The sequence below is a fragment of the Paracoccidioides brasiliensis genome (genome assembly GCF_000150735.1).
Source record: "Paracoccidioides brasiliensis Pb18 unplaced genomic scaffold supercont2.5, whole genome shotgun sequence".
Classification (NCBI taxonomy): domain Eukaryota; kingdom Fungi; phylum Ascomycota; class Eurotiomycetes; order Onygenales; family Ajellomycetaceae; genus Paracoccidioides; species Paracoccidioides brasiliensis.
The window spans coordinates 2,058,365-2,081,234 of NW_011371362.1; the positions used below are offsets into that span (position 1 = coordinate 2,058,365).

A 22,870-nucleotide genomic window follows, 5' to 3' on the forward strand; every position below is an offset into this window, starting at 1 on the left:
TGAGATTACCTAAACTGTATTTTTCATCTTTGGTTTGGGAAACTTTCTCATATTTTTCTTTCTTCACTTACCCATTCTCATTCCCACAAAACCACCACCCACCCACCCCTTATATACCCTCTTATCAACCTCACCCATCCCTCCCCTCTTCCCCTCTTCCCCTCTTCCCCTCTTCTCCTCATCTCTTCTTCCCCTCTTCTCCTCATCTCCTCTCCTCTTCTCCTCCTCTCTCTCTTTGCGAATTGATACTCTTCTCTTTTCGTATTCACCTCGTATTCACCTCACATCCTTGACGGGCATTCTTCCAATTCGTTCCTTTTTTGTCTCTCCTTCCGGCTGATGCTCTGTTAAAAACTCATTCCGTTGTCTGCATACTGTCCCCTTCACAGGGACCCTTCCCCCAGCCAACCAACCAGCCAATATGCCGCTCCTCAATCCCTCTCTGGATACCAAAAGCCCGTCTCCTGTTCATGCCAACTCTGTGAGGAGGAGATCAACTGCCCCTTCTAAACCCGCTATCGGTGGTGCAGTCGCGTACTTCCAGAACTTAAGAGAAGTCCTGCCGTCCCTCGCTCCCCAGGCTAATTCTGACAAGGGCGGTGCTATTCCCCCCGCGGCAGCCCCCATGTCTGGGGAGGGCCTCAAGTGGTACGCTTTGGAGCTCGAAGACGGCACTGTCTACCAAGGTTACGGCTTTGGTGCGGAAAGAAGCATCGCGGGAGAATTGGTGTTCCAGACCGGCATGGTGGGATACCCAGAATCCATCACAGACCCTTCCTACCGTGGCCAGATTTTGGTTGTCACTTTCCCCTTGGTGGGAAACTATGGTGTTCCCTCGCACCAGACCGTAGATGAGCTGCTGGGTGATCTGCCCAAGTGCTTCGAGTCAACTGAAATCCACGTTGCTGGTCTCGTCGTCGCTAGTTACTGTGGAGAGGATTACTCCCACTTCTTAGCTGAGTCGTCTCTGGGCACATGGTTGAAGGAGCAGGGAGTGCCGGCCATGTACGGTGTCGACACCCGTTCCCTCACCAAAAGGATTCGAGAAGAAGGAAGCATGCTTGGCCGGATTCTGCTACAGAAACCCAACGTCAGCACTGAAATTCTCAATGGAGATGCTGCGAGCAGCCTCGCAATTGTTGACGAAGATAGTCTTGATTCCTGGAGGGCACACTTTGAACAGATTGAATGGGTAGATCCTAACAAGAGAAACCTTGTTAACGATGGTGAGATTCAAAGCAGTTGCTAACACAACAACTCTTGATTTATCTGCTTTTCTCTGGGCTTGATTTTGGTTTATGTAACAAAAGTCTCTGTCCTCTGACTTGGCTTCTACAGTTTCTATCAGGAAACCCCGATTGTTCTCCCCACCAAAGGATTTGGCGCTTTCCCACCCATCTGGTCGCACCATCAGAGTTTTGTGTGTGGATGTTGGTATGAAATACAACCAACTGCGGTGCCTGCTCGCTCGCGGCGTTGAGGTCCTTGTCGTTCCCTGGGATTATGATTTTCCTAGCTTAGCCGGAAAGGAATACGACGGCCTATTCCTGTCTAATGGTCCAGGAGATCCTGCCATGGTTTCTAAAACTGTTGGGTATATTCAATCGGCACTCGAGGACTGCCGAATTCCTATTTTCGGTATCTGTCTTGGTCACCAGTTGCTAGCCCTGGCCGCTGGCGCAAGCACTACGAAAATGAAGTTCGGTAACAGAGGCCATAACATCCCATGTACCAGCCTTATGTCTGGCCGCTGCTATATCACATCACAAAACCACGGTTATGCAGTGGACGCCATGACGTTACCGGAAGGATGGGAGGAACTTTTCGTTAATGCCAATGATGGAAGCAACGAAGGTATCAGACATCTTTCACGCCCAATTTTCAGTGTACAATTCCACCCGGAGAGCGCTCCCGGACCTCGAGACACCGAGTTTTTGTTCGATGTATTTATCGACACCATCAAGAAGAGCGTAGTGTCGTCCAGTGTCCTTCATGAGCCCGTTAGCTTTCCTGGCCCGACTGCAGAGGAAACTGATCTTGCTCATCCGAGAGTCAGCGTTAAAAAGGTTCTCATTCTTGGTTCGGGCGGTCTCAGTATAGGCCAAGCTGGAGAGTTTGACTATTCTGGAAGCCAGGCTATAAAGGCCCTGAGAGAGGAAGGAATCTACACCATCCTCATCAACCCTAATATCGCCACGATCCAGACATCAAAGGGTCTCGCAGACAAAGTCTACTTTCTGCCTGTCAATGCAGAGTTTGTGCGCAAGGTTATTAAGTATGAACGCCCAGATGCCATCTATGTAACGTTTGGTGGCCAAACCGCCCTCCAGGTTGGCATCCAGCTCAAAGATGAGTTTGAACAGCTTGGTGTTAAGGTCCTCGGTACCCCGATCGACACCATCATTACTACCGAAGATCGTGAGCTATTCGCAAGAAGCATGGAATCTATTGGCGAAAAATGTGCCAAATCCGCATCCGCATCCACTCTCGAGGAAGCTATGGAAGCTGTCAAGGATATCGGATTCCCTGTTATTGTTCGCGCTGCATACGCCCTCGGTGGACTGGGCAGTGGCTTTGCTGAGGACCCAGACCAATTGCGGGATCTGTGCATGAAAGCCTTTGCCGCAAGCCCCCAAGTTCTCATTGAGAGGAGTATGAAAGGGTGGAAGGAAATTGAGTATGAAGTCGTCCGTGACGCCCGTGATAACTGCATCACTGTTTGTAACATGGAAAATTTTGATCCACTTGGTATCCATACTGGTGATTCAATTGTTGTGGCTCCTTCGCAAACCCTGTCTGATGAGGACTACAATATGCTCCGAACAACAGCCGTCAATGTCATTCGTCATTTGGGGGTTGTTGGCGAATGTAACATCCAGTACGCGCTGAACCCGTTCTCCAGAGAATATTGCATTATTGAGGTCAATGCTCGCTTGTCAAGGTCATCCGCACTCGCCTCCAAAGCCACGGGTTATCCTCTCGCTTTTATTGCCGCAAAACTCGGTCTCGGTATTCCGCTGAATGAGATCTCTAACTCCGTAACAAAGGTCACCTGTGCTTGTTTCGAGCCGTCGCTAGATTATGTTGTTGTCAAAATTCCCCGTTGGGATCTCAAGAAATTCACTCGTGTCTCTACCCAGCTAGGGTCTTCCATGAAGAGTGTTGGTGAAGTCATGAGTATTGGAAGAACTTTTGAAGAGGCCATTCAAAAGGCCATCCGTGCTGTGGACTTTCACAATGTTGGCTTTAATGCAACAAACGCACTCATGTCCATCAAAGCCGAACTCCAAACGCCTTCCGATCAGCGATTGTTTGCTATCGCCAACGCAATGCATTCCGGTTACACTGTTGATGATATTTGGGAGTTAACCAAAATTGACAAGTGGTTTTTGCGTAAGCTGAAGGTCCTCAGTAATTTTGGAACATCTTTGACTAGTTATAATGCCACCACCATTCCCGTATCGCTCGTCAGACAAGCAAAACAACTCGGTTTCTCAGACAGGCAGCTGGCCAAGTTCTTGAGCTCCAATGAATTGGCTATCAGACGGCTGCGAGTGGAAGCGGGCATTATGCCTGTAGTTAAGCAAATCGATACAGTTGCCGCTGAATTCCCTGCGTTTACTAACTACCTGTACTTAACTTACAACGGCTCTAAGAATGATGTTGATTTCAATGACAATGGTGTTATGGTGCTTGGATCCGGTGTCTACAGGATTGGCTCCTCTGTCGAGTTCGATTGGTGCTCTGTCAGGACCATCCGAACACTACGAGAGCAAGGGCACAAGACAGTCATGGTCAACTATAACCCAGAAACTGTCAGTACTGACTATGATGAAGCTGATCGACTTTATTTTGAGAATATCAACTTGGAAACTGTATTGGATATATATCAGCTTGAATCGTCCAGTGGAGTTATCATTTCTATGGGTGGACAAACACCAAACATTATAGCCTTGCCTCTGCATCGGTTGAACGTCAATATTCTGGGCACGTCTCCCGAAATGATTGACACTGCTGAGAATCGCTATAAGTTCTCTCGACTCCTTGACCACATCGGTGTCGACCAGCCTGCTTGGAAGGAACTAACCAGTATTGAGGAGGCTACCGAATTTTGCGCTAAGGTTGGATACCCTGTTTTGGTGCGGCCGTCTTATGTGCTTTCTGGAGCTGCTATGAACACGGTTTATTCGTTGGACGATCTTGCAAGCTATCTTAACCAGGCTGCTGAAGTCTCACGTGAACATCCAGTAGTAATCACTAAGTATATCGAAAACGCCAAGGAAATTGAAATGGATGCCGTGGCGAAGAATGGCGTTATGGTCGGTCATTTCATCTCAGAACATGTTGAAAATGCTGGCGTTCATTCAGGTGATGCTACTTTGATCCTCCCACCACAAGATCTAGATCCTCAAACCGTCAGCCGGATCGAAGAGGCCACCCGCAAGATTGGGAATGCCCTGAACGTTACCGGACCATTCAATATTCAATTTATCGCCAAGGATAATGACATCAAAGTTATCGAGTGTAATGTCAGAGCATCGCGATCTTTCCCATTCGTTTCCAAGGTTATGGGTGTTGACCTGATCGAGATGGCAACGATGGCGATGATTGGAAAGCCATTTGTGGAGTACCCGCTCGTCACTGTTCCGAAGAACTACGTCGGAGTCAAAGTCCCCCAATTCTCATTCTCTCGCCTTTCCGGTGCTGACCCCGTTCTTGGCGTGGAGATGGCGTCAACTGGTGAAGTTGCATGCTTTGGCCGTGACAGATACGAGGCATATCTTAAAGCTCTTATCTCAACCGGCTTCAAGCTTCCTAAGAAAAATATCCTCTTCTCCATCGGTTCTTTTAAAGAGAAACTTGAGATGCTTCCGTCGATCAGGAAGCTCCACGCGCTAGGATATAACCTATTCGCAACAGCGGGCACTGCAGACTATCTCAAGGAACACGGTCTTCCAGTGAAGTATCTCGAAGTTCTTGCGGGAGAAGAGGAGGACCTCAAGTCTGAATACTCTCTTACGCAGCATCTTGCCAACAATCTGATTGATCTGTACATCAATCTTCCCTCCAGCAATAGGTTTAGACGACCAGCAAACTACATAAGCAAAGGTTATCGAACTCGTCGAATGGCGGTTGACTACCAGACTCCACTAGTTACAAATGTGAAGAATGCGAAGATTTTGATCGAGGCGATTGCTCGCCATTACCCGATGAACGTGATGAGCATTGATTGCCAAACAAGCTATCGCTCTGTTACTCTCCCAGGCCTTATCAATATCGCAGCATTTGTGCCAGGCCTCGCAAACCCCGATTCTCCGGACTTTCAGGAGGTGACCAAGGCTTCCATTTCTAATGGCTTTAGCATGGTTCGCATCATGCCTGTCGGTGTGGATAGCTTTGTCACCGATTCGCAAGCATTGAGAACTGCCCAGCATAACGCTGGCAAGGGCTCGTACTGCGATTTCAACTTGTCTGTTGCGGCAACCTCTGCCAATTCTGACAAGGTTGGACAAATCACGAGCGAAGTCGGTTCACTGTTCATCCCCTTTAACCACCTATCGGGAAATATCAACAAGGTTGCGACAGTTACGGCGCACTTTGCCTCCTGGCCCACCACTAAGCCAATCATCACTGATGCCAAAGCGACTGACTTGGCTTCCATTCTGCTCCTTGCCAGCCTCCACAATCGTAATATACACGTGATGAGTGTTACAAGCAAAGATGATATTGGCTTGATCGCACTCAGCAAGGAGAAGGGCCTCATGGTGACCTGCGACGTCTCCATCTACTCCCTCTTCCTCTCCCAGGATGATTATCCTGGTTGCACATGTCTTCCATCGAAGAAAGACCAACAAACACTGTGGGAGTTCATGGATACAATTGACGTCTTTTCCATTGGAAGTCTTCCCTACCAGGTTGCGGGTAGCCATGCCTCTGCAGCTGTCGGCATCCAAGACGCACTTCCCCTGCTCTTTACTGCTATTTCCGACAAGCGCCTAACCGTGGACGATGTTACCTCCAGACTCTATGATAACCCTAAAAGGATCTTTGAACTTCATGACCAGCCTGATACTTCCGTGGAGGTCGAATTTGACCGACCATATGTGGTCCAGGGCCGTGGCGTTTGGTCGCCATTTACTGGAAAGACGTTAAAAGGATCTGTCGGACGAGTAATATTTCAAGGAAAGACCGCTTGCTTAGATGGCGAAATGATGCCAGATGCGCCAAAGGGATCAGACATGTCCAGTCATCATCTCGCACCCCCGGCACCATTATCACCTGTAGCCAGGGAAATCGTTCCTTCGACTCCTCAACCCGAAAGCTCTCTCGCAAGACGGTTGTCTATCTCAACAACACCGCTTGCGCGTCCATCGAGGCTTAGGGATCCTTCTGAAGGATACCCTGTACCTAATTCTCTGGATGAATTAGTTCCCGTTGCACCTCTTTATCCATATCCAATCAAGATATCCCCTTCGGTGCAACAGCTGCTTTCGCACTCCGCCTTCAAACAGAAACATATCGTTTCAGTCAGCCAGTTCAATCGTACAGATCTCCATCTTCTCTTCACCGTTGCACAAGAGATGCGGTTGGGTGTTCAACGTCATGGCGTCCTCGATATTTTGAAAGGCAGAGTTCTCACAACGCTATTCTTTGAGCCTTCTACCCGCACCTCCGCTTCCTTTGATGCCGCCATGCAACGATTGGGCGGTCGCACCATCCCCATCGCCACCGAGCGTTCTTCCACTAAAAAGGGAGAAACCCTCCAAGACACCGTCAGGACACTAGGCTGCTACAGTGATGCCATCGTCCTCCGCCATCCTGATGACAACAGTGCGGCCACTGCTGCCAAATTCTCCCCTGTCCCCATCATCAACGGCGGTAACGGTGCCGTTGAACACCCAACCCAAGCTTTCCTTGACCTCTTCACCATCCGCGAGGAGCTCGGCACAGTCAACGACATCACTATCACTTTTATCGGCGATCTGAAATACGGCCGTACTGTACATTCGCTCGTCAAACTACTCCAGTTCTATGACGTTCGCGTCCAGCTTGTCTCTCCCAAGGCGCTGGCTGTCCCTGAAGAGGTTCGCCAACAGCTTGTGGCGTCCGGCCAGCTTATTCTTGAGTCGACCGAACTTACCCCGGAGAGCCTGGCACGGTCTGATGTACTTTACTGCACGCGCGTGCAGAAGGAACGGTTCGAAGACCTGAACGAGTACGAGAGGCTGAAGAATACCTTTGTCATTGACAATACAGTGCTCAAACATGCAAAGAGCCAGATGATTGTCATGCACCCTCTACCGCGCAACCAGGAGATCTGTGAAGAGGTTGACTTTGACCAGCGTGCGGCCTATTTCCGACAGGTAAGTTCCACTCCGCTTTTTACCATTTGCCATGTCTTCTTTGTATAATTTACTTAGTCCCATTTTTTTAAAAAATATTACAGATGAAATACGGACTCTACTGTCGCATGGCATTGCTCGCATTGGTCATGGCATCGTGATGAGACGTCAAATTGAAACAAAACAAGCTCCGTTTCATGAATTTTGATATATAGACGTGCCCGAAGGCCCATATACTCTGGAAAACCGATCGATATCAAGACAGGAATTGTTCTTTATTTTTCGATAGCAACTCAACCTAAAACAATTTTGTTTCCATCGTATTGAGCATGGTTTCTCATATTTTCTTTCCTTTTTTGTCTTTCATTTTTCGTCATTATAACACAGAATCTTAGCAATGAAGAGCAGCCACTCCAATAAAGAACTGTAGGCATAATTTCCGCTATTAATTGACATGATATTATGTACTTTTTCACTTTGGTGTACTATTAATGTACTTTGCATGTATTTCTAATGATTCATGTGTGTAAGGTTTAAGTTGTCCATTATTCGGTTTTTGCATCATTTTATTTCTTTTTTCATTTTTATTTTTCATATTTTTTATCTCCCCTTCCCGAACCCCCCCCTCTTTTTTAACCCCCTTGTAGATATGGCTTATATTTTGATTTTGTCTCTTTTCCTTTCTCCTCTTCATTTGAAATGGGTTGACTCCGTCTGCTTCTCAGGTCCCTACCGTTTCTCATCTCTGTCATTATCTTTGTATTAGGTTTTGGCACTCAATAAATATTCTTGGGGGGGGAAGGAAAATGAACCTTACTTTTGAATTGCATGCAACTTATTATAAATACGTAGGTTTTTTTCTTTGGCATTGTCTCTGGGGTTGTAAGTTTCGTTTTATAAATTGTATCATACACTGGGCCTTTGCTGCTGGGATAACTTCTCTCCCACTCACGGTCAAGAAGAAACCGAAAGCCTTTTATGGGTTAGCATTGACTAGAAGCACCTACCTGCCAGTACGTTACGTACCTAGGTCCTCTGCAACTATATTCTACCCTGCTCTCTAATATCTCCTTCCTACCCTACTCCCTTCTCTGCCGTGTTCTCCATATGAAAATATCTCCTTAGGAAATCATAGGCTATTGTACCGCTAACTAATTTAGGAATAGCGCACCAGGACAGATTGTTCCTGAAAGCTTATTTCCTGATTAGTAATAACCACACGTTTATCACATGACTGCACCCTTTATCAAGCCTCAACTCAGGCCTCCGATGAACCCGAATCAACTTCATCAAAGAGATTTTCATTGTGTTTGTGTTTCCAAGTGCCCATCTCTGGATCCTCTCCATTGTGGAGAGAAACGGCAAAAGTCGCAGGAAAAGTCTCAAGCCACTCTTGTCGAAGCTTCTTTAATTCCCGCATTGGAACCGAGTCATCCCGTCCAATGTCCTTGCTCTTCCCCTCCAGGCAGCAGTCACTGCTCATGCTGGTCAAGGATTGAACACGACGACTGATTGTTTTGTGAAAATTGTTGTTGAAAAGCGCTTGCCAGTGTTTTAACTGCTCCCCCACTTCCCTTGCCATGTCATGGGCTTCCAACTTCCAAGGTTCTCTTGCTGGTCGCATTCGAAAGTTGAAGCCCTTTTGGCTGAGGTATTTGCAAAGGTTAAGGTCGATTCCGTTCGCCAAATCTCTAAAACTATGCCTTCAAATTACAAGCAACAATCCTCCTGTCACCGTATACTCTGGTGAATCTCCCAAAATTCTACGGAGTAATCGTGCCCCGCGCGCCCACACCTGATGTGGGTGCGCCACAGTGTAATGATAAAAACAGCGTAATGATAAAAATATGGATAATTAGAACTTCAAAAATTAATATCTCATCACCACACTGCTAATCTATGATAATTAATTTATCTATATCATCTGTAGTAGCTGTATTATTCATGAGATGTTCATATATATCATTAACCTCTTGTTGAGTTGGATCTGTGGCATTTTTCTTCAAAGCTTTTTCAACATGTTTGACTCTTTTATAATGTTCTTTTTCTACTTCCTCCTCTTTACATTGCACAATCTTTCTATTTGTATTCCTGACAGTGAGTATACCTCCTGCTTGAACCTGCTGATATGTATTTTTAGTGTTATAGTGTTTGATTGCAAGATAGTAACTCTTAATCTCATTCTCTCTTATAGCATTGAGTTCTGTTTGAACAAGGCTGTCATAGAAAATCTTGTTCAATTGATTGCTCAAATGAGATGATTTGAAATTAAGTATATTCTTCATATCTTGCATTATTTTCTTTATCATTTGAATATGATATTGTAGCTTCTCAATTATCTTGAGTGAGAATAACTATGATAAAGCAGTATCTGAACAGTTTGATTGCAGTGAAAAAAAGTCTTCTTCATATATATACAACTCAGAATAATCAGAGATCTTTGAATTTAACTTAAGCAGTATAGATTGTAAGTTGAATAAGATAATATTATAATCTGTAAAGTCAGTCTGAATAATAGAAGATTGAAAAGTCTTTTTGCAGATATCAATTAAATTCTGTAAAAATTGTTGTTTTTCATACTACTCATATTCATATCATATAGTTTGATTAACTATCTTTGAATGATAATGCTTATACTGCTAAAAAGATATATTGTTTAGAGATTGCAATATATGAGTTGAATGTAAAGAAAATTCATATAAAATAATTTTGTGAAAATCACAATATTGTAGAAATTCTTCAATGAAATGAGATTCATGATTGTCAAGAAGCATCAATCAATGATTACTTTGCTGACATTTTTTAAAGATCTCATTAAAGTGTTGAATTCATGCAAAGTCAATCTTATTATTAATATAGTCAGTATTTAATATTGTGATTATATATTCATATGATAGATTACTTTGTGTATATCAATCTTCAAGTTGAGTTTTGAATTTCATGATGATGAAGAAATTCAATATCTCATCATCTGCTGAAATACACTCAATCACAATGATCAATTCTCAAAAATATGATAAAGTTATAACTGAATTAAAGTCTTTTAAAGCAGTAATAACTCATTCTCCATGTTCTTAACTCTCTTGAAAGCCAATCTAATTGAAGTTGTAGATATCATAGATTTAAAATGTGTACTTTTGAAGTAAGATTTTCAAATGATCAAATCATATTTTGATATAGCTGATATTCTCAACAGCAATTCTTTTCAGATTTATTGTCTTCTGCTTAACTCTTTTATACTTATTCAAGCTTTGTATATATTAATAGATCTACATTTTGCTGATCACAGATGAGAAGGTTAAAGAATCAGTATAATGATATTTGAAAATGAGATTCATATTATCTTAAATCTGCTCTGCAGTTGATAAGCAATTATTTCTGTTCATATGAGCTATTCACTCTTTTAACACATTCTTCTGACTCTTGCTAAGCTTCTTGTTCAGTGCAGTCTTTGCATTATGTGTTTTTCTTTCATTGATTTTTGCTTGAAGATATTGATAAGAAATGTTGAATTTGCATGTCAGAGATAAGATTTTTTGTTTTCAATTGTCATTATAGACTTCAATGACACTCTGAATACATTTTTCAAGATCATCTATCTTATTGGTCATGGTGGTGGTGATATATTAATATTTGAAGATTGATTAATAAAGAAGTTGATATTTTTATCATTACACTGTTTTTATCATTACATTGTGGCACACCCACATCAGGTGTGGGTGCGCGGAGGCACGATTACATCATAACATGTGTGTTATTTTAGCCAAAACCAATCATTGATTATTGAAGTGCTCATCTGTAGCGTAAATTAGTTCCACCGTCCCATTACTAATTAAAACTCCAACCTGATCTGCTTCTGGAAACTGAAACTCGCTCTTGAAACTCCGATGCGCTAGATAATACTACTACCTTTGCCCTGTCATTAACCAAGTATCATTTAGGCATTATCCCTGCCTCACGTAACCACTTAAGGAACCTTAGAAGTAAGTTACTTAGCTGGCTGCGTTCAAGCGCAAAGCGTGAAGACTGAACTTGTTGAATATCGCCGAAATCGCTTTCCCCATCAATTTTCTTGGCCCTTTCAACTTCATTTCGGGGGAAAGGATGGTAGAACTCTCGTTGCTGTCGACAAAATGTAACTCTGCGGAAGTTATTAGTGATTGCGCGGCGTTTATGAGGGTCGAAAGGTTGGTGGAGCGTTTGCCTCGCTTAATACTTGATGTCTCAGCAAGGGTTTAACTAACATATTCACCCCTTACATTTCTTTCCATGTGTTTTGCCATTGCTGCTGCTGCTGCTGTTGTTGTTGTTGTTGTTGGATAAGTGAGGGGTGTCAAATTTAAACCCCTCTTTCTTCCATTCTTTTTTCTGTGTCTGTTTCACTTACTTTTGTGAATTTTTTGCCTATGGAAGGGTTGTGAAAAGAAATTATTCTTGATAATCATCACTGGGTTGATGAGAGATGCTTGAATAACTACATTGTTACATGCTTGCTGTTGTTGATTTTCTTGACAGCTAGCTAGTTCAATTACTGAAAATTCTGCAGAGTAATCCTGATGAGAATAGAATTAGAAATGACCTCAGACTTCAGACTTTGAAAACAGCTTTGTTTTATTTTTTTGCGATGTGGTTTCAGTGCCTTCCAGAAGATATTTATTAGGAATTCCACCTCCCCCTTTTTTTTGGTGATTATATCTTGGATTTGATATTACCTATAAAGCACTGAGCTCAAGACCACAAAAGTCAAAAACGAGAAATCTAGAAGCAAAGCAACAAGAGAGAATACAGAAATATCAACAACAATATAAGTTATGTGGAAACATTGGCACTGCAACTGGTATAGGCAAATATCAGATCGAACTCTTCTCCCCTTCAACAATACCCTTCAACTTCGCTGTCATTACAACGCAGTTTTACGACTCGACACCTCCTTCTCCTGTGTGGTCCTACTGTTTCTAACTCTTTCAGTATCCACCGAGGGAGAAGCCAAAAAGCTCCGCCCACAACCAAAGGAGCATTGCATTGAGTTCACAAGGGTTAAGTAGAACGCAGCTCGTGATATTCCGGGCTAAGGCTGATTTGCACAGAGCCGCTATTAACAATTGTTATTATTGAAAACCTTGCGCACACACAGCAAGTCTTCACACGCATCGAAATCGTCTCGATTAACCTGATTCGACGCCATAAAATTCAAAGCGCTGCTCCCTCCCAATACTTTACCTCGCGGCCAGGAGCTTTTGCGCTCGTTCAAGCTTGCTGGGCGGTTGTCACAAATGGCCGATCGTATTTACTTGGTCCCGACAGACTGGCCAATGTTGCTTGGGAGCGCTAACTTAAGGGTTCAATTTTAAATGAGGTTTGGATGCCTGAGCAAAGGGTCGAGAATTTAACTCAATAACTGTTAAAGATGACTCAATGAACTCGGCAAATAATAATCTCTCGAGGTGTTCTCCTTAGGCCATTAACATTAGCCTGGGATCCGTCGCTGGCTGGCAACTACAGTATCCACATCCACAACCTGGCAGCGATATCCATGCGGAAACTCCTGGGAGCTCCCAAAGGGTCTTGGGATGCTGTCTGGGGTGCATCTCACAGCCCACAACGGCTCCTCTCGTCGACTCCATGTCTCCAAACGGAACAGTCACCTCTATCCCGCCCTCTATCCCGTCCGTTGTATCCGCCAGCGCAGTCTACATGGACCTTGTCCTTGTCCTCGTCCTTGGAACATTGCGTCGTGATAGGGTCGTCGGCCAAGTCGACTTCTCCTCGACGTTTTTCGTGGTCGTTATATCTGTGTTCCGCCAACAGCACGGTCATATCCATACCTTTCGTCACATGAAGCACAAGCTGATGGTTCTCTTGTACGGGATCACGCTCAAGCAATCCAGTATGTTGGCTTTAATGGTGACCAGATACAAAGTGCTGCTGGATACGTTCGTGGCTCATATTTGAGTGCACGATACGAGAGGAGATGGGAAGATACGGATTTTACTGTTCTTCAGTTTTTGAAGGGTCAGAAGTCTCTAAATTCATTAGAGCTAGAGCAGGATGAATGCCCACTGATGCGAGAAGAAGCATTAGAGGTTGGGGTGCGTGCTAGGCCTTTGGAGGATGCAATCATTGGGTGCTCAGAAAGCAAGAGCAAGAGGTATTTTAATAAAACAATCCAAGATTTACAATTAGACGATCTTCTTGATTTACCTGTGTCGAATTTAAGCAGCGGTCAGTCAAGGCGGGAGCGGATTGCAAAGGCAGTACTTATGAAACCAGAAGTACTTTTTCTGGATGATCCTTTCAGTGGGTTAAGCCTACCCCCTTCCCACCCAATCAACCCCCAAGATTGAATATATGAAATCGATGCTCATCGTTACACAGTGGGCCTGGATCGGTCCATAGTGCCCTCCCTGTCCTGTCTATTATACCAGACCACATTACGCGGTGGCCCCCGTATGGTCCAGAACCAAATTCCTGGATGGGTCTCTAAGGTGGTAATTTTGGGCCTGGATCACACTCTTCTCCTCCAAGGTGCCCCCCCCGGGGGGGGTGTGGTATTTCAAACACTTCAGCTGTTGAAAGCTGTAGCCTCTCGGCCGGTCAAAACTTCATTCATGGAGCGAGCTGCTGAAAAGAGCCCATGACACCCAGAATCTAGTTTGGCGCATTCCGGCCGGGTTGAACTAGTACCCCAAAGCCAGGATGAGGAACGCGCTTTCGCATCCCTCTCATTATCAGAGAAAAGGGAATATAATAAGTTCCAGTAGTTACGTGAAAATGGTCAATTTGATGTCTATGCTCAAATTTTACACGAAATGGGAATGCTTTATAAACAACCAGAGAAAGTAGAGAAAAGGGTAGCCCCCCTTGGGCCAACTACTTGTCGAAATGGAAGGGGTGCGTGTTCAATATGGTGGTAAGGTGGTATTAGGAAATTGGACCCAAGAAGTTGATGGTGATAAGGAAAGGGCGGGGTTATTCATCGTGGACAGAGATGGTGATTGTTTGGCCTAAATGGCACGGGAAAGTCGACCCTCATCTCCTTGATCACTTCGGACCATCCGCAGACATATTCGCAGCCTATCAAATTATTTGGCCGCCCTCGTTTGCCCGAACCTGGTAAGCCTGGTATCATCTCGATTTTCCACCTGCAATCTGGAATTGGCCATTCCTCTCCAGAGATCTATGCTTTCTTCCCCAAACATCTCTCCATCCGCGCCTCCATAGAATCAGCTTGGACAGAGACATTCCTCTCGAAACCGAACCTCAACCCCTAACGAAGCCTGGACGTTGATTCTGTTCTACGGCTTTTCGAGGCAAACCTAAACCCAGATTTTATCCCTTGGGCAGACTTTCTCAATTCCAATACCGAAACCAATACCCCAAAAGTGGTTCCATCCACGAAGTGGGCAAACTTCCTCGAATTCTCCTCCCTTTCAGTCGCCCAGCAGCGCGTTATTCTCTTCCTCCAGGCCCTCATCCACAGACCTGACCTCATTATTCTCGACGAAGCTTTTTCCGGCATGGAGTCCTTCCTGCGTGACAAATGCTTTCACTTCCTTGAAATGGGAAAGCAGCTCGCTCAAAGTAGCGGCTCCAGGAGAAAGCTCAACTACGCTGATGTGTGGCATCTACCAAACTCCATAGCGGATTCGAAGTCACAGTTAGCCCGCTACACGGGCATTGCAGATCATCAGGCCCTGGTTGTCATCAGCCATATCAAGGAGGAAGTCCCTGATATCGTGAGTCACTGGATGCGGCCTCCAACACCAGCCAGCACAGCAACGGGACCTGTTACACCCAATGAATTGGCGCTGGTGATGAATTTCAAGGTTGGCCAGTTGAAAGCTCAAGAAGCTGTCGCGGTACATGCATGGGAAAATATTTGGAGGCCTAACTAGAAGGGTAAAAGAAGGTGGTTGTTTCATGGAATATGAATATCCAGCAGAAGAAGTGACCGCGAGTTGCTGATCTGGACTCTGTCAACTTGAGTTTAGATAGGAGAATGAGCAATTTATATCCAAGGGGTAGGTAACTAATTTATTATTATTATTATTATTATTATTATTATTATTATTATATTACGTTTTTATTATTTTATTACGTTTTTATTTATTATTGTTATTATTTTGACATGTCCTTCATGCGTGGATATATACCCCAGGAGAATGGCAGGCGCATTGGAAACTAAGGTAGCCATAGATCTCTAAGAGATATATGAACATGTTTAGACCACTAAACTTGTGCCCCAATATAAAACATATCAAATATATATAGGCTTCTCCCACGCTTTAAATACTTCGTAGTTAGGTTATGCGCAGGTACTTGTAGAAATAAGCTACATACAATGAAAGAAAGATACAGGACAGGACGGAAAGGATATCAAAAAATTAAGCACGAGTGGGTGAACGGTGCAGAGGCCATATGTTAGCCAATGCAATCAATCGATATTTCAAAAGCGGCTATAGGGGAATGAAAAAAAGACCGACTTCCTTCTTAGATGAACGAAGATCAAGAAGAGAAGAATCAAAAAAGATGGTTAGCCAAATTTAGAAAAGGCATCGAAGTTTATTCAACCAAAGATAGAGAAAGAATCCGACGTCTTAATGCCTTACCTCTACCCCTAGAGTTCCAGACGGACTGGATATTTAAGACGATATACCCGGACCCGTTCTCTTAGGCAACCCTTTGCCCACCAAATCCTTGAAATCAACTCCAACCTCCAATAACAAAATGACATGATCATGCACAGTCTCCATGCACCCTTGCCAAACGGAGCTTTCGGGTTCAACGCTGCTCAGCTGTCGGGAAAGAATGGCGTTGAAACCGTCAAGGTGCTGCTTGGCCCATTTTATACAAGCGCTCGTCATGGGCGCAGGAAAGCACTGCTGGTAGATGGCAATGGTGTTTTTGATTAGCGTGAAGTAGATGTAAGATACCTGGAAAATGTACAGGCGCAGGTCACCTTCGAAGACACATTGGCTGGATAATAGTTAGCCGAAAAAATTCTCATGTATTGGGAAGCGAGAAGAAATATACCGGGCATGCTTCGTGATTACTTCTGTCCTAGTGTGTAAAAAAACTTCTCGTGCTCTATCGTCAAAACCTAGACGGGAAAGCCAGCTAACCTTTGTTTTGGTCGCTGTGAGGAACGAATTGGTGTCCACCAAAGCTCGCAGTATAGTCTCCGCCAGCTTGGTGGCTCGTTCGTCAATCCTGGAGAGGATGATATCCTGCGCTGTCAGGTTTCCCTTTAAGCTCTTTGCGAGCTTTCGCAGTTGTTCCACCCGTGACACTGCGTCGTCGAAACGTTGGAGCGCGGTATCAATATCGAGTTCGTCCAATTGGCCCTCGACCCATCTCATATTTTGCTGTTTCCCGTCGACGTCGATGAGGATATCGAGCTTATCGCGGAATACGTTCCTGTCAAAGATTTGGGAACTTCTGGATAGAGATAGGTTACTACTCGAGGTGTCTGGAGCCTTGGCGTTGAATTCGGTTTCTGTGCGCATGATCTTCCGCAGATCCTCGAGTGTTTTGCGGAAAGTCATCAGAAGGTCGTTTTTAGGTGCGCCAATCCGATGATCGCTGCGATAGGTGAACGACTTTTGGCCATACCGGATATTGATAGCGTTCGGAATTCCACTGCCTTCCACATCTGGGCCCACGCCGTTCGGGCCTAGGTTGGACGCAAGGTCAATCATGTCGATGTCTTGTAATGGCCAGCATTCCTCCGCAACTAGTTTTGTTGGAACAGGACCTTTCATATTATGGGTATTCGGATCAACTCGTTTCCTTTTTTTGGCGGCCACAAGGAGATGATCGTTGAGGAGGACAAGATGGACAGGCCGTTTTGGTTTCCATGTTGCCGAGTCCAGTTCAACCCACTGGCCTGTTTCGAGTACAATATGGCGGCCGGGTATGGCGGGCAGGAATTTTTGGGATCTCTCCACAGTTTTCCATAGGGTTTGAAGCTGTACGTTCCACATGTTTTCGAGGTTGGCAACGGAGCTTCGATTTGTATGTCTTTTCGCGGGAGAGGCCTCATCGAATCCTGGGGAAATAGAATTTGTGCCATTTGTAGCGTTTGCCTGGCCCAGAGCGGCAGTAAGTTCGGACATGAGGTCCCGAAGCGTGTTCATCTCCCCCTTCAGTTTCTCGGCCTCCTTACTGATTTTTATAAATTGGGTCCGATTCCGATAGACATTTTGTTGTAGATCAGTAGACGTTCTGTTCTTGAGTTTCAACAGCTGGTTCTGATACTCCCATATTTCCTGTTCGGATGCATTTGCCAAAAGAGTGGTGACATCTGGCTCAATTAGCGGTGGTTTTTAGAATTTCAATTGCCTACAGACAAGAATGAATGTAGGTTCTTGCAGACTGAACATACATTTTTCCACTGGCAGAGTGGGATCCCTCAAAGTATTCAGGTCGACACGGAGGGGTTCACCTGGGCCGGGAAGAGGCTCCTTGCCCGTTGCAGACCATTGCTGTTGTGCGGCTCTATCAAAGGCGCAGCGCCAGGGGGTAGGCTGGGAATATCAGGGATATCCGCAAAGTTGGGCAGGTGATTGTACCTGGTGGAGTACCTCCTTTTGACGAGATCAGATGTGGCACCGCTTGATTGTGTTTTTCGTGGGGAAGAGCCGACTGTCGCAATACCCGCGGGAGCAGGTCTACCGCCGCCTGCGGCGGAGCGAGAGTCGGAGATGGGTTTGGGAGCGCTGATCTGAGGCCTGGTAGGGAATTTACTCCGCAGAGTCAAACCCCTTCCCTCCATACTCTTATATCATCAAAACCAAGTATTTAGGTGTAGTTTGTTATTAGTTTGTAAAAGGAGTTGAGTTTTTGGGTGTTGGATGTTGATGTTGGGTTGGACCGGGCTTAATAAGCACCGGCTTAGTCATGCTTGGTTCGCTCTCCCAAAAATATTTATGTAGAGACAAGTAAAACGTCAAATAGCAACGACAACAACGGAGAAATAAAGAGAACATAAGTACTTCTCTTTATCTTTTAGCCATCTGCTTAACCACCTGTATAACATCCCTGCTGCCAATTGCGGATTGCAACCTCTGATCCCTGATCTCTGACCTCAAACCGCTACTGTTCCCGTTTTCTCAACTGGTTTGTCTTATACGTAGACATCATCCGCCCGGATATCCTATAAGGACTCACAACTCCAAAATATGAAGACGACCACTATAATTGCTGCCTCAGCAGGAACTATTCTGACTGGTTTTCTTGGTATGATGCATCTCTCTCTTAACCATTGATATTTGCAGTTATACAGTTCCCGCGTTCACCAGAGGTTGGCGGAGGAGCAGTGTACCAGTCGAGTGGTTTATACATATCAGCCTACTAACAAATCCCATGTGTCCTCCAGCTTATGCCATCTACTTCGACTATAAACGGCATTCGGATGCGGAATTCCGACGGAATCTTAAGCGAGATAACCGACGACTGGCCAGAGTAGTCCGCGAACAATCAGAAGCCAAAGGCGCACAGCAAATAGCTGAGATTAAACAAGCTTTGCAGGAGGCAAAGGAAGAGGGCTTCCCCTCAGATCCAGAAGATAAGGAGGCATTCTTCATGGGCCAGATTTCTAAGGGAGAGCAATTAGCCGCTCAAGGTATGGTTTTTTTCTTCTTCTGATATTTTACACACAAGCATCTGTGAGATAATGAAATTCCCCTTTCTCACGGTGGATAAAACAAAATTCAGGAACGAGTAACCTCGAAGCAGCGCTTGCATTCTACAAGGCGCTAAAGGTGTACCCGCAACCCAAGGACCTCATTGCCATTTACGACAACACTGTACCCAAGGACGTGCTTGAAATCCTGGCTGAAATGGTGGGCCAGGACACATCGCTGCAATTGGGCTCTTTCACCAGCGGTGGTAGCGGGTCGGATTATCATGGGGTGGAATAAATAAGGGACGGATGTCAATACCAAAATCGATCCTTTTGATATGAATAAAATTATACTTTGGATGGACTCTGTCTCAAACAGAGGGGTATCCTTTTTTTTTTTTTTTCATTCTTTCCTCTCGACTCGGATTTCCACATTATCGCAAAATAACGATGGGTTTGTTTGTTTTTATTTATTTACTTTTCTGCTTTCATTCTTGGCGGGGAGAACTCATGTATTTTTCTTTTCCCCTTTTCAAGTTCCCTTTATACGACTATATTCCTTTGGTCGATTCCACTAGTTTCCTTTCGGCCTGACCTCTCCTGTCTTCCCCATAAACTGTATATTTGTTTCTTGTCTGTATTCTACAGTATATCCCAAAACACCCGCCACACACCGTACACTTTGCATCTGGCACTGGTCTTTGGGGCAACGGGGTGAACCACTTTATATTTTCGCTATTCTCTTTTTGTTTTCTGGTCGGGGTTACAAAACTACTACCTTCTGCTGTCTCCCAAAGTTACCAGGGCTCTGCTCTTCGGTCTTTTGCGTGTTGTCTTGCAATTTCCCCTTCTCCATCATCCTCCAATTGAGGGTGAGAGAAAGGAGAAGGGTGGATTGTTCAGCTATATTTTAATGACATTTACATGTTTAGACGGGATGTGAAGCGGCATTGGTTCATTGGTTGTATTATTATTTCAGCTGAATCGCAACCTATCCCCATGGATGCGGGCCCCTTAGTTGAAGTGCGCAGGGTTACATACCAAATACCTACTCACCCCTTAACTAGCTAACTGGCTGGGAGACTTTCTGTTCCATTATCTGTTTGAGTTCTGGAAGTATCTAACTATTCTTTTCCAACAAACGACGATATAACTGAGAACTAAGTCCTAAGCTGAAACCCTGGACACACGGACACCGGACACTTGGTCGCCACAGCCAGCAGAATCGAAACGAGCCAAGGACCCAAGACTCTTGGACAGTCCGCGAAAAAGAAAGAGAAGAGAAAAGAGGGGGAAAAAGAGAGAGAGAAGAAGAGAGAAAAAGGAGGGGGGAGGGGGGGGGGGGGGGGGGATATTACAATATTTAACAACGCTGTATTAAGGAGTTAAAGCTAAAGATTGAACATGAAATGGTAACTATATATTGAAATGTGATAACCTTCCTCTTGTAATTCTCATTTCCTTAATCCGTCCCTTTATTCAAATATCCACATCTTTGTATTTTCACGAAGGAAGGTTGTTTCCCATAGTTAACTAACTATGGCAGAGAAAACCAGCTCCACTGTACCACTTCCTTGACTCCTAGTTAACTAACCTCACTAGTTAACTGCTTGGGTGACCAGTTTTGCTCCGGATTCAGCTAATTGCTTAACTTGTTAATTAGTTACCTGCTGCAGCCAGGGTTCAACAGACGAATAAACCACGAACGTCTTCGATCTCAAAACTCTTCAACTCTTCTCTTCTTCAACTCTCTTGTCGTTCATTTTCTTCTGTTTTGATAGCCTCCCTCCACATTGCCCATGACAGCAACAAGTGTCGCTTATCATATCTTTCACTCCACCAGCTAGTTAACTAAATAACTATCATGACTCTCGTATGTGGTCTGCAACTGATTGACTGGCAGTCAGTCAGGCACTGACATCCGCATGAGAGTCTGCTAATATTTAATCCGCTTTTTGGGTCTCTGCAGCTTCGATCCTTTACGGTGCTCTTTGCCCTGGTGGCATCCACTGTTCACGCCGTTACCCCCATCAGCATCGAAGGCTCTCAGTTCGTCAACCCTGTCTCCAAAAAGCGTTTCCAGATCATTGGCGTCGAGTAAGCAATCCATCGTTGGAGTTAATCCCGCCCTTCCCCCGCATGCCCCTTTTACCCCTGGGATTCACTGGTTGACTGACAAGATCGTTGTAACTTTACAGTTACCAGCCAGGCGGAGCTGCTGGTTACAAGGAAAAGGGTGGAGCTGATCCACTCAGTGACGGCGATATCTGTCTGCGTGATGCTGCTCTGCTCCAGCGATTGGGTGTTTGTCTCCCCGTATTTCCAATATCTAGTTGTTATATATTTATTGATCAATCTAATGTCTATGTCTATGTCTATTTTCTAATTAAAAATGCCACCCAGGTCAACACCATTCGCATCTACAACCTCAACCCCGCTACTAACCATGACCTCTGCGTCTCTATCTTCAATGCTGCCGGCATCTATCTAATTCTCGATGTCAATTCGCCCATAGCCCATCAGAGTTTGAACCGTGCCGACCCAGCCTCCACATACCACAAAGGCTACATGGAACGCGTCTTCGGTATTGTGGAAGCTTTCAAGGACTATCCCAATACCCTGGCTTTCTTTGGTGGAAATGAAGTCATCAACGAAGATGCTGTCAAGGAGGTTCCTGCATATATTCGCGTAAGTTTGTTATATATCCCCGTGGATTTTTCCTTCCCTCCCCCCCAAACAATACGATCCTTAGGGAATTATTTGTTTGTTTATTAAATTCAACATTAACCTGTCTCTGTCTACCTCCTTAGGCTGTCCAACGTGATATTAAGGAGTACATCTCCAAACATGCTCCTCGCAGCATTCCTGTTGGCTATTCCGCTGCCGATATTCGTAACATCCTGGCGGATACCTGGGCATACATGTCTTGCCAGATTGATGACTCTGACATATCCCTCTCTGACTTCTTCGGTCTCAACTCCTACTCTTGGTGCGGAGATGCCTCCTTCACCACCAGTGGATATGACAAACTTGTCGAGCAATTCGCCGAGACTTCCCTCCCCGTCTTCTTCTCCGAGTATGGCTGCAATAAAGTCCAGCCCCGCATATTCACCGAAGTGGGTGCTCTATATGGAAAGGAAATGACAAAGGTCATGGGGGGCGGTCTGCTCTATGAATACTCCCAAGAATCCAACGACTTCGGTCTCGTTCAACTGCACCCCAATAACACCGCCACTATCCTTGTTGACTACGACAACCTGATGGATCAGTACAGGAAAGTCGACCTTTCCCTCCTCGAATCTCTTGACCCAGCAGCGACCAGCATCAAACCTCCCAAATGCTCTCCTGACCTCATCAAGGACACCAAACACTTCGAGAACGACTTCAAAATTCCAAAAGCTCCAGAAGAGGTCCCTGAGATGATCAAGAATGGCATCAAAAACCCTAACAAGGGCAATCTCGTCGAAGTCAAAAACACTAAGGTCAAATTCGAGGTGTATAACAAGGACGGTGTAATCTTGGAAAACCTGTCCATCAAAGTTCTCCAAGACTTCCAGTCAAACCTTCCAGGCGAGAAGACCTCTGGCGCACCCGGTGCCGTAAAAGAGAAGAAGAAGGGCGCTGCTAGCACCCTGTCCACCTCCAATGCTCTCTCTATCCTTGCTGCTGTGGTTGGATTGACTCTGCTTATGGTATAGAGGACGACATGAATATTCTTCTTTGCCCCTTTCCTCCTTTTTCCTCTACGCGATTCTCCAGCTGTATTAGTCAATTCAGTTTCTCTTCTATTCCTCTCATTTCATATATTCCCCTATGGGCCACTTTTCTTTGACCCCAATTGCTCCCTGCATGTATTATCTCCGAATTTTCCCATAAGGTAACTAGGTAAGGATGCATTGGTATA

At 45.0% G+C, this 22,870-nt stretch overlaps 7 protein-coding genes across 7 annotated transcripts; 5 read left to right on the top strand and 2 right to left on the bottom strand.

The window, feature by feature from the left end:
* Window positions 1-421: 421 nt before the first annotated feature.
* On the top strand, window positions 422-7,504 carry PADG_05071 (protein pyrABCN; the record flags this gene model as incomplete). The annotated part of the gene is made up of 3 exons (XM_010762187.1): window positions 422-1,226; window positions 1,339-7,364; window positions 7,448-7,504. 3 exons carry the CDS (start codon window positions 422-424, stop codon window positions 7,502-7,504), a joined length of 6,888 nt encoding a protein of 2,295 aa, XP_010760489.1.
* Window positions 7,505-8,601: 1,097 nt separating this feature from the next.
* On the bottom strand, window positions 8,602-9,637 carry PADG_11870 (uncharacterized protein; the record flags this gene model as incomplete). The annotated part of the gene is made up of 2 exons (XM_010762282.1): window positions 8,602-8,982; window positions 9,314-9,637. The coding sequence occupies 2 exons, from the start codon at window positions 9,635-9,637 to the stop codon at window positions 8,602-8,604; spliced, it is 705 nt and encodes a 234-aa protein (XP_010760584.1).
* Window positions 9,638-12,965: 3,328 nt separating this feature from the next.
* Window positions 12,966-13,687, top strand: PADG_11871 (uncharacterized protein; the record flags this gene model as incomplete). The annotated part of the gene is made up of 2 exons (XM_010762283.1): window positions 12,966-13,155; window positions 13,185-13,687. 2 exons carry the CDS (start codon window positions 12,966-12,968, stop codon window positions 13,685-13,687), a joined length of 693 nt encoding a protein of 230 aa, XP_010760585.1.
* A 644-nt stretch (window positions 13,688-14,331) lies between these two features.
* PADG_11872 (uncharacterized protein) lies at window positions 14,332-15,238 on the top strand (the record flags this gene model as incomplete). Its single annotated transcript, XM_010762284.1, has 2 exons — window positions 14,332-14,456; window positions 14,620-15,238. The coding sequence occupies 2 exons, from the start codon at window positions 14,332-14,334 to the stop codon at window positions 15,236-15,238; spliced, it is 744 nt and encodes a 247-aa protein (XP_010760586.1).
* Window positions 15,239-15,985: 747 nt separating this feature from the next.
* PADG_05074 (exocyst subunit EXO84) lies at window positions 15,986-18,117 on the bottom strand (the record flags this gene model as incomplete). Its single annotated transcript, XM_010761960.1, has 4 exons — window positions 15,986-16,319; window positions 16,377-17,646; window positions 17,728-17,869; window positions 17,938-18,117. 4 exons carry the CDS (start codon window positions 18,115-18,117, stop codon window positions 15,986-15,988), a joined length of 1,926 nt encoding a protein of 641 aa, XP_010760262.1.
* A 590-nt stretch (window positions 18,118-18,707) lies between these two features.
* On the top strand, window positions 18,708-19,264 carry PADG_05075 (uncharacterized protein; the record flags this gene model as incomplete). The annotated part of the gene is made up of 2 exons (XM_010761961.1): window positions 18,708-18,966; window positions 19,059-19,264. The coding sequence occupies 2 exons, from the start codon at window positions 18,708-18,710 to the stop codon at window positions 19,262-19,264; spliced, it is 465 nt and encodes a 154-aa protein (XP_010760263.1).
* Window positions 19,265-20,830: 1,566 nt separating this feature from the next.
* On the top strand, window positions 20,831-22,664 carry PADG_05076 (uncharacterized protein; the record flags this gene model as incomplete). Its single annotated transcript, XM_010762188.1, has 5 exons — window positions 20,831-20,839; window positions 20,936-21,063; window positions 21,165-21,270; window positions 21,370-21,654; window positions 21,777-22,664. The coding sequence occupies 5 exons, from the start codon at window positions 20,831-20,833 to the stop codon at window positions 22,662-22,664; spliced, it is 1,416 nt and encodes a 471-aa protein (XP_010760490.1).
* Between the last annotated feature and the right edge of the window lie 206 nt (window positions 22,665-22,870).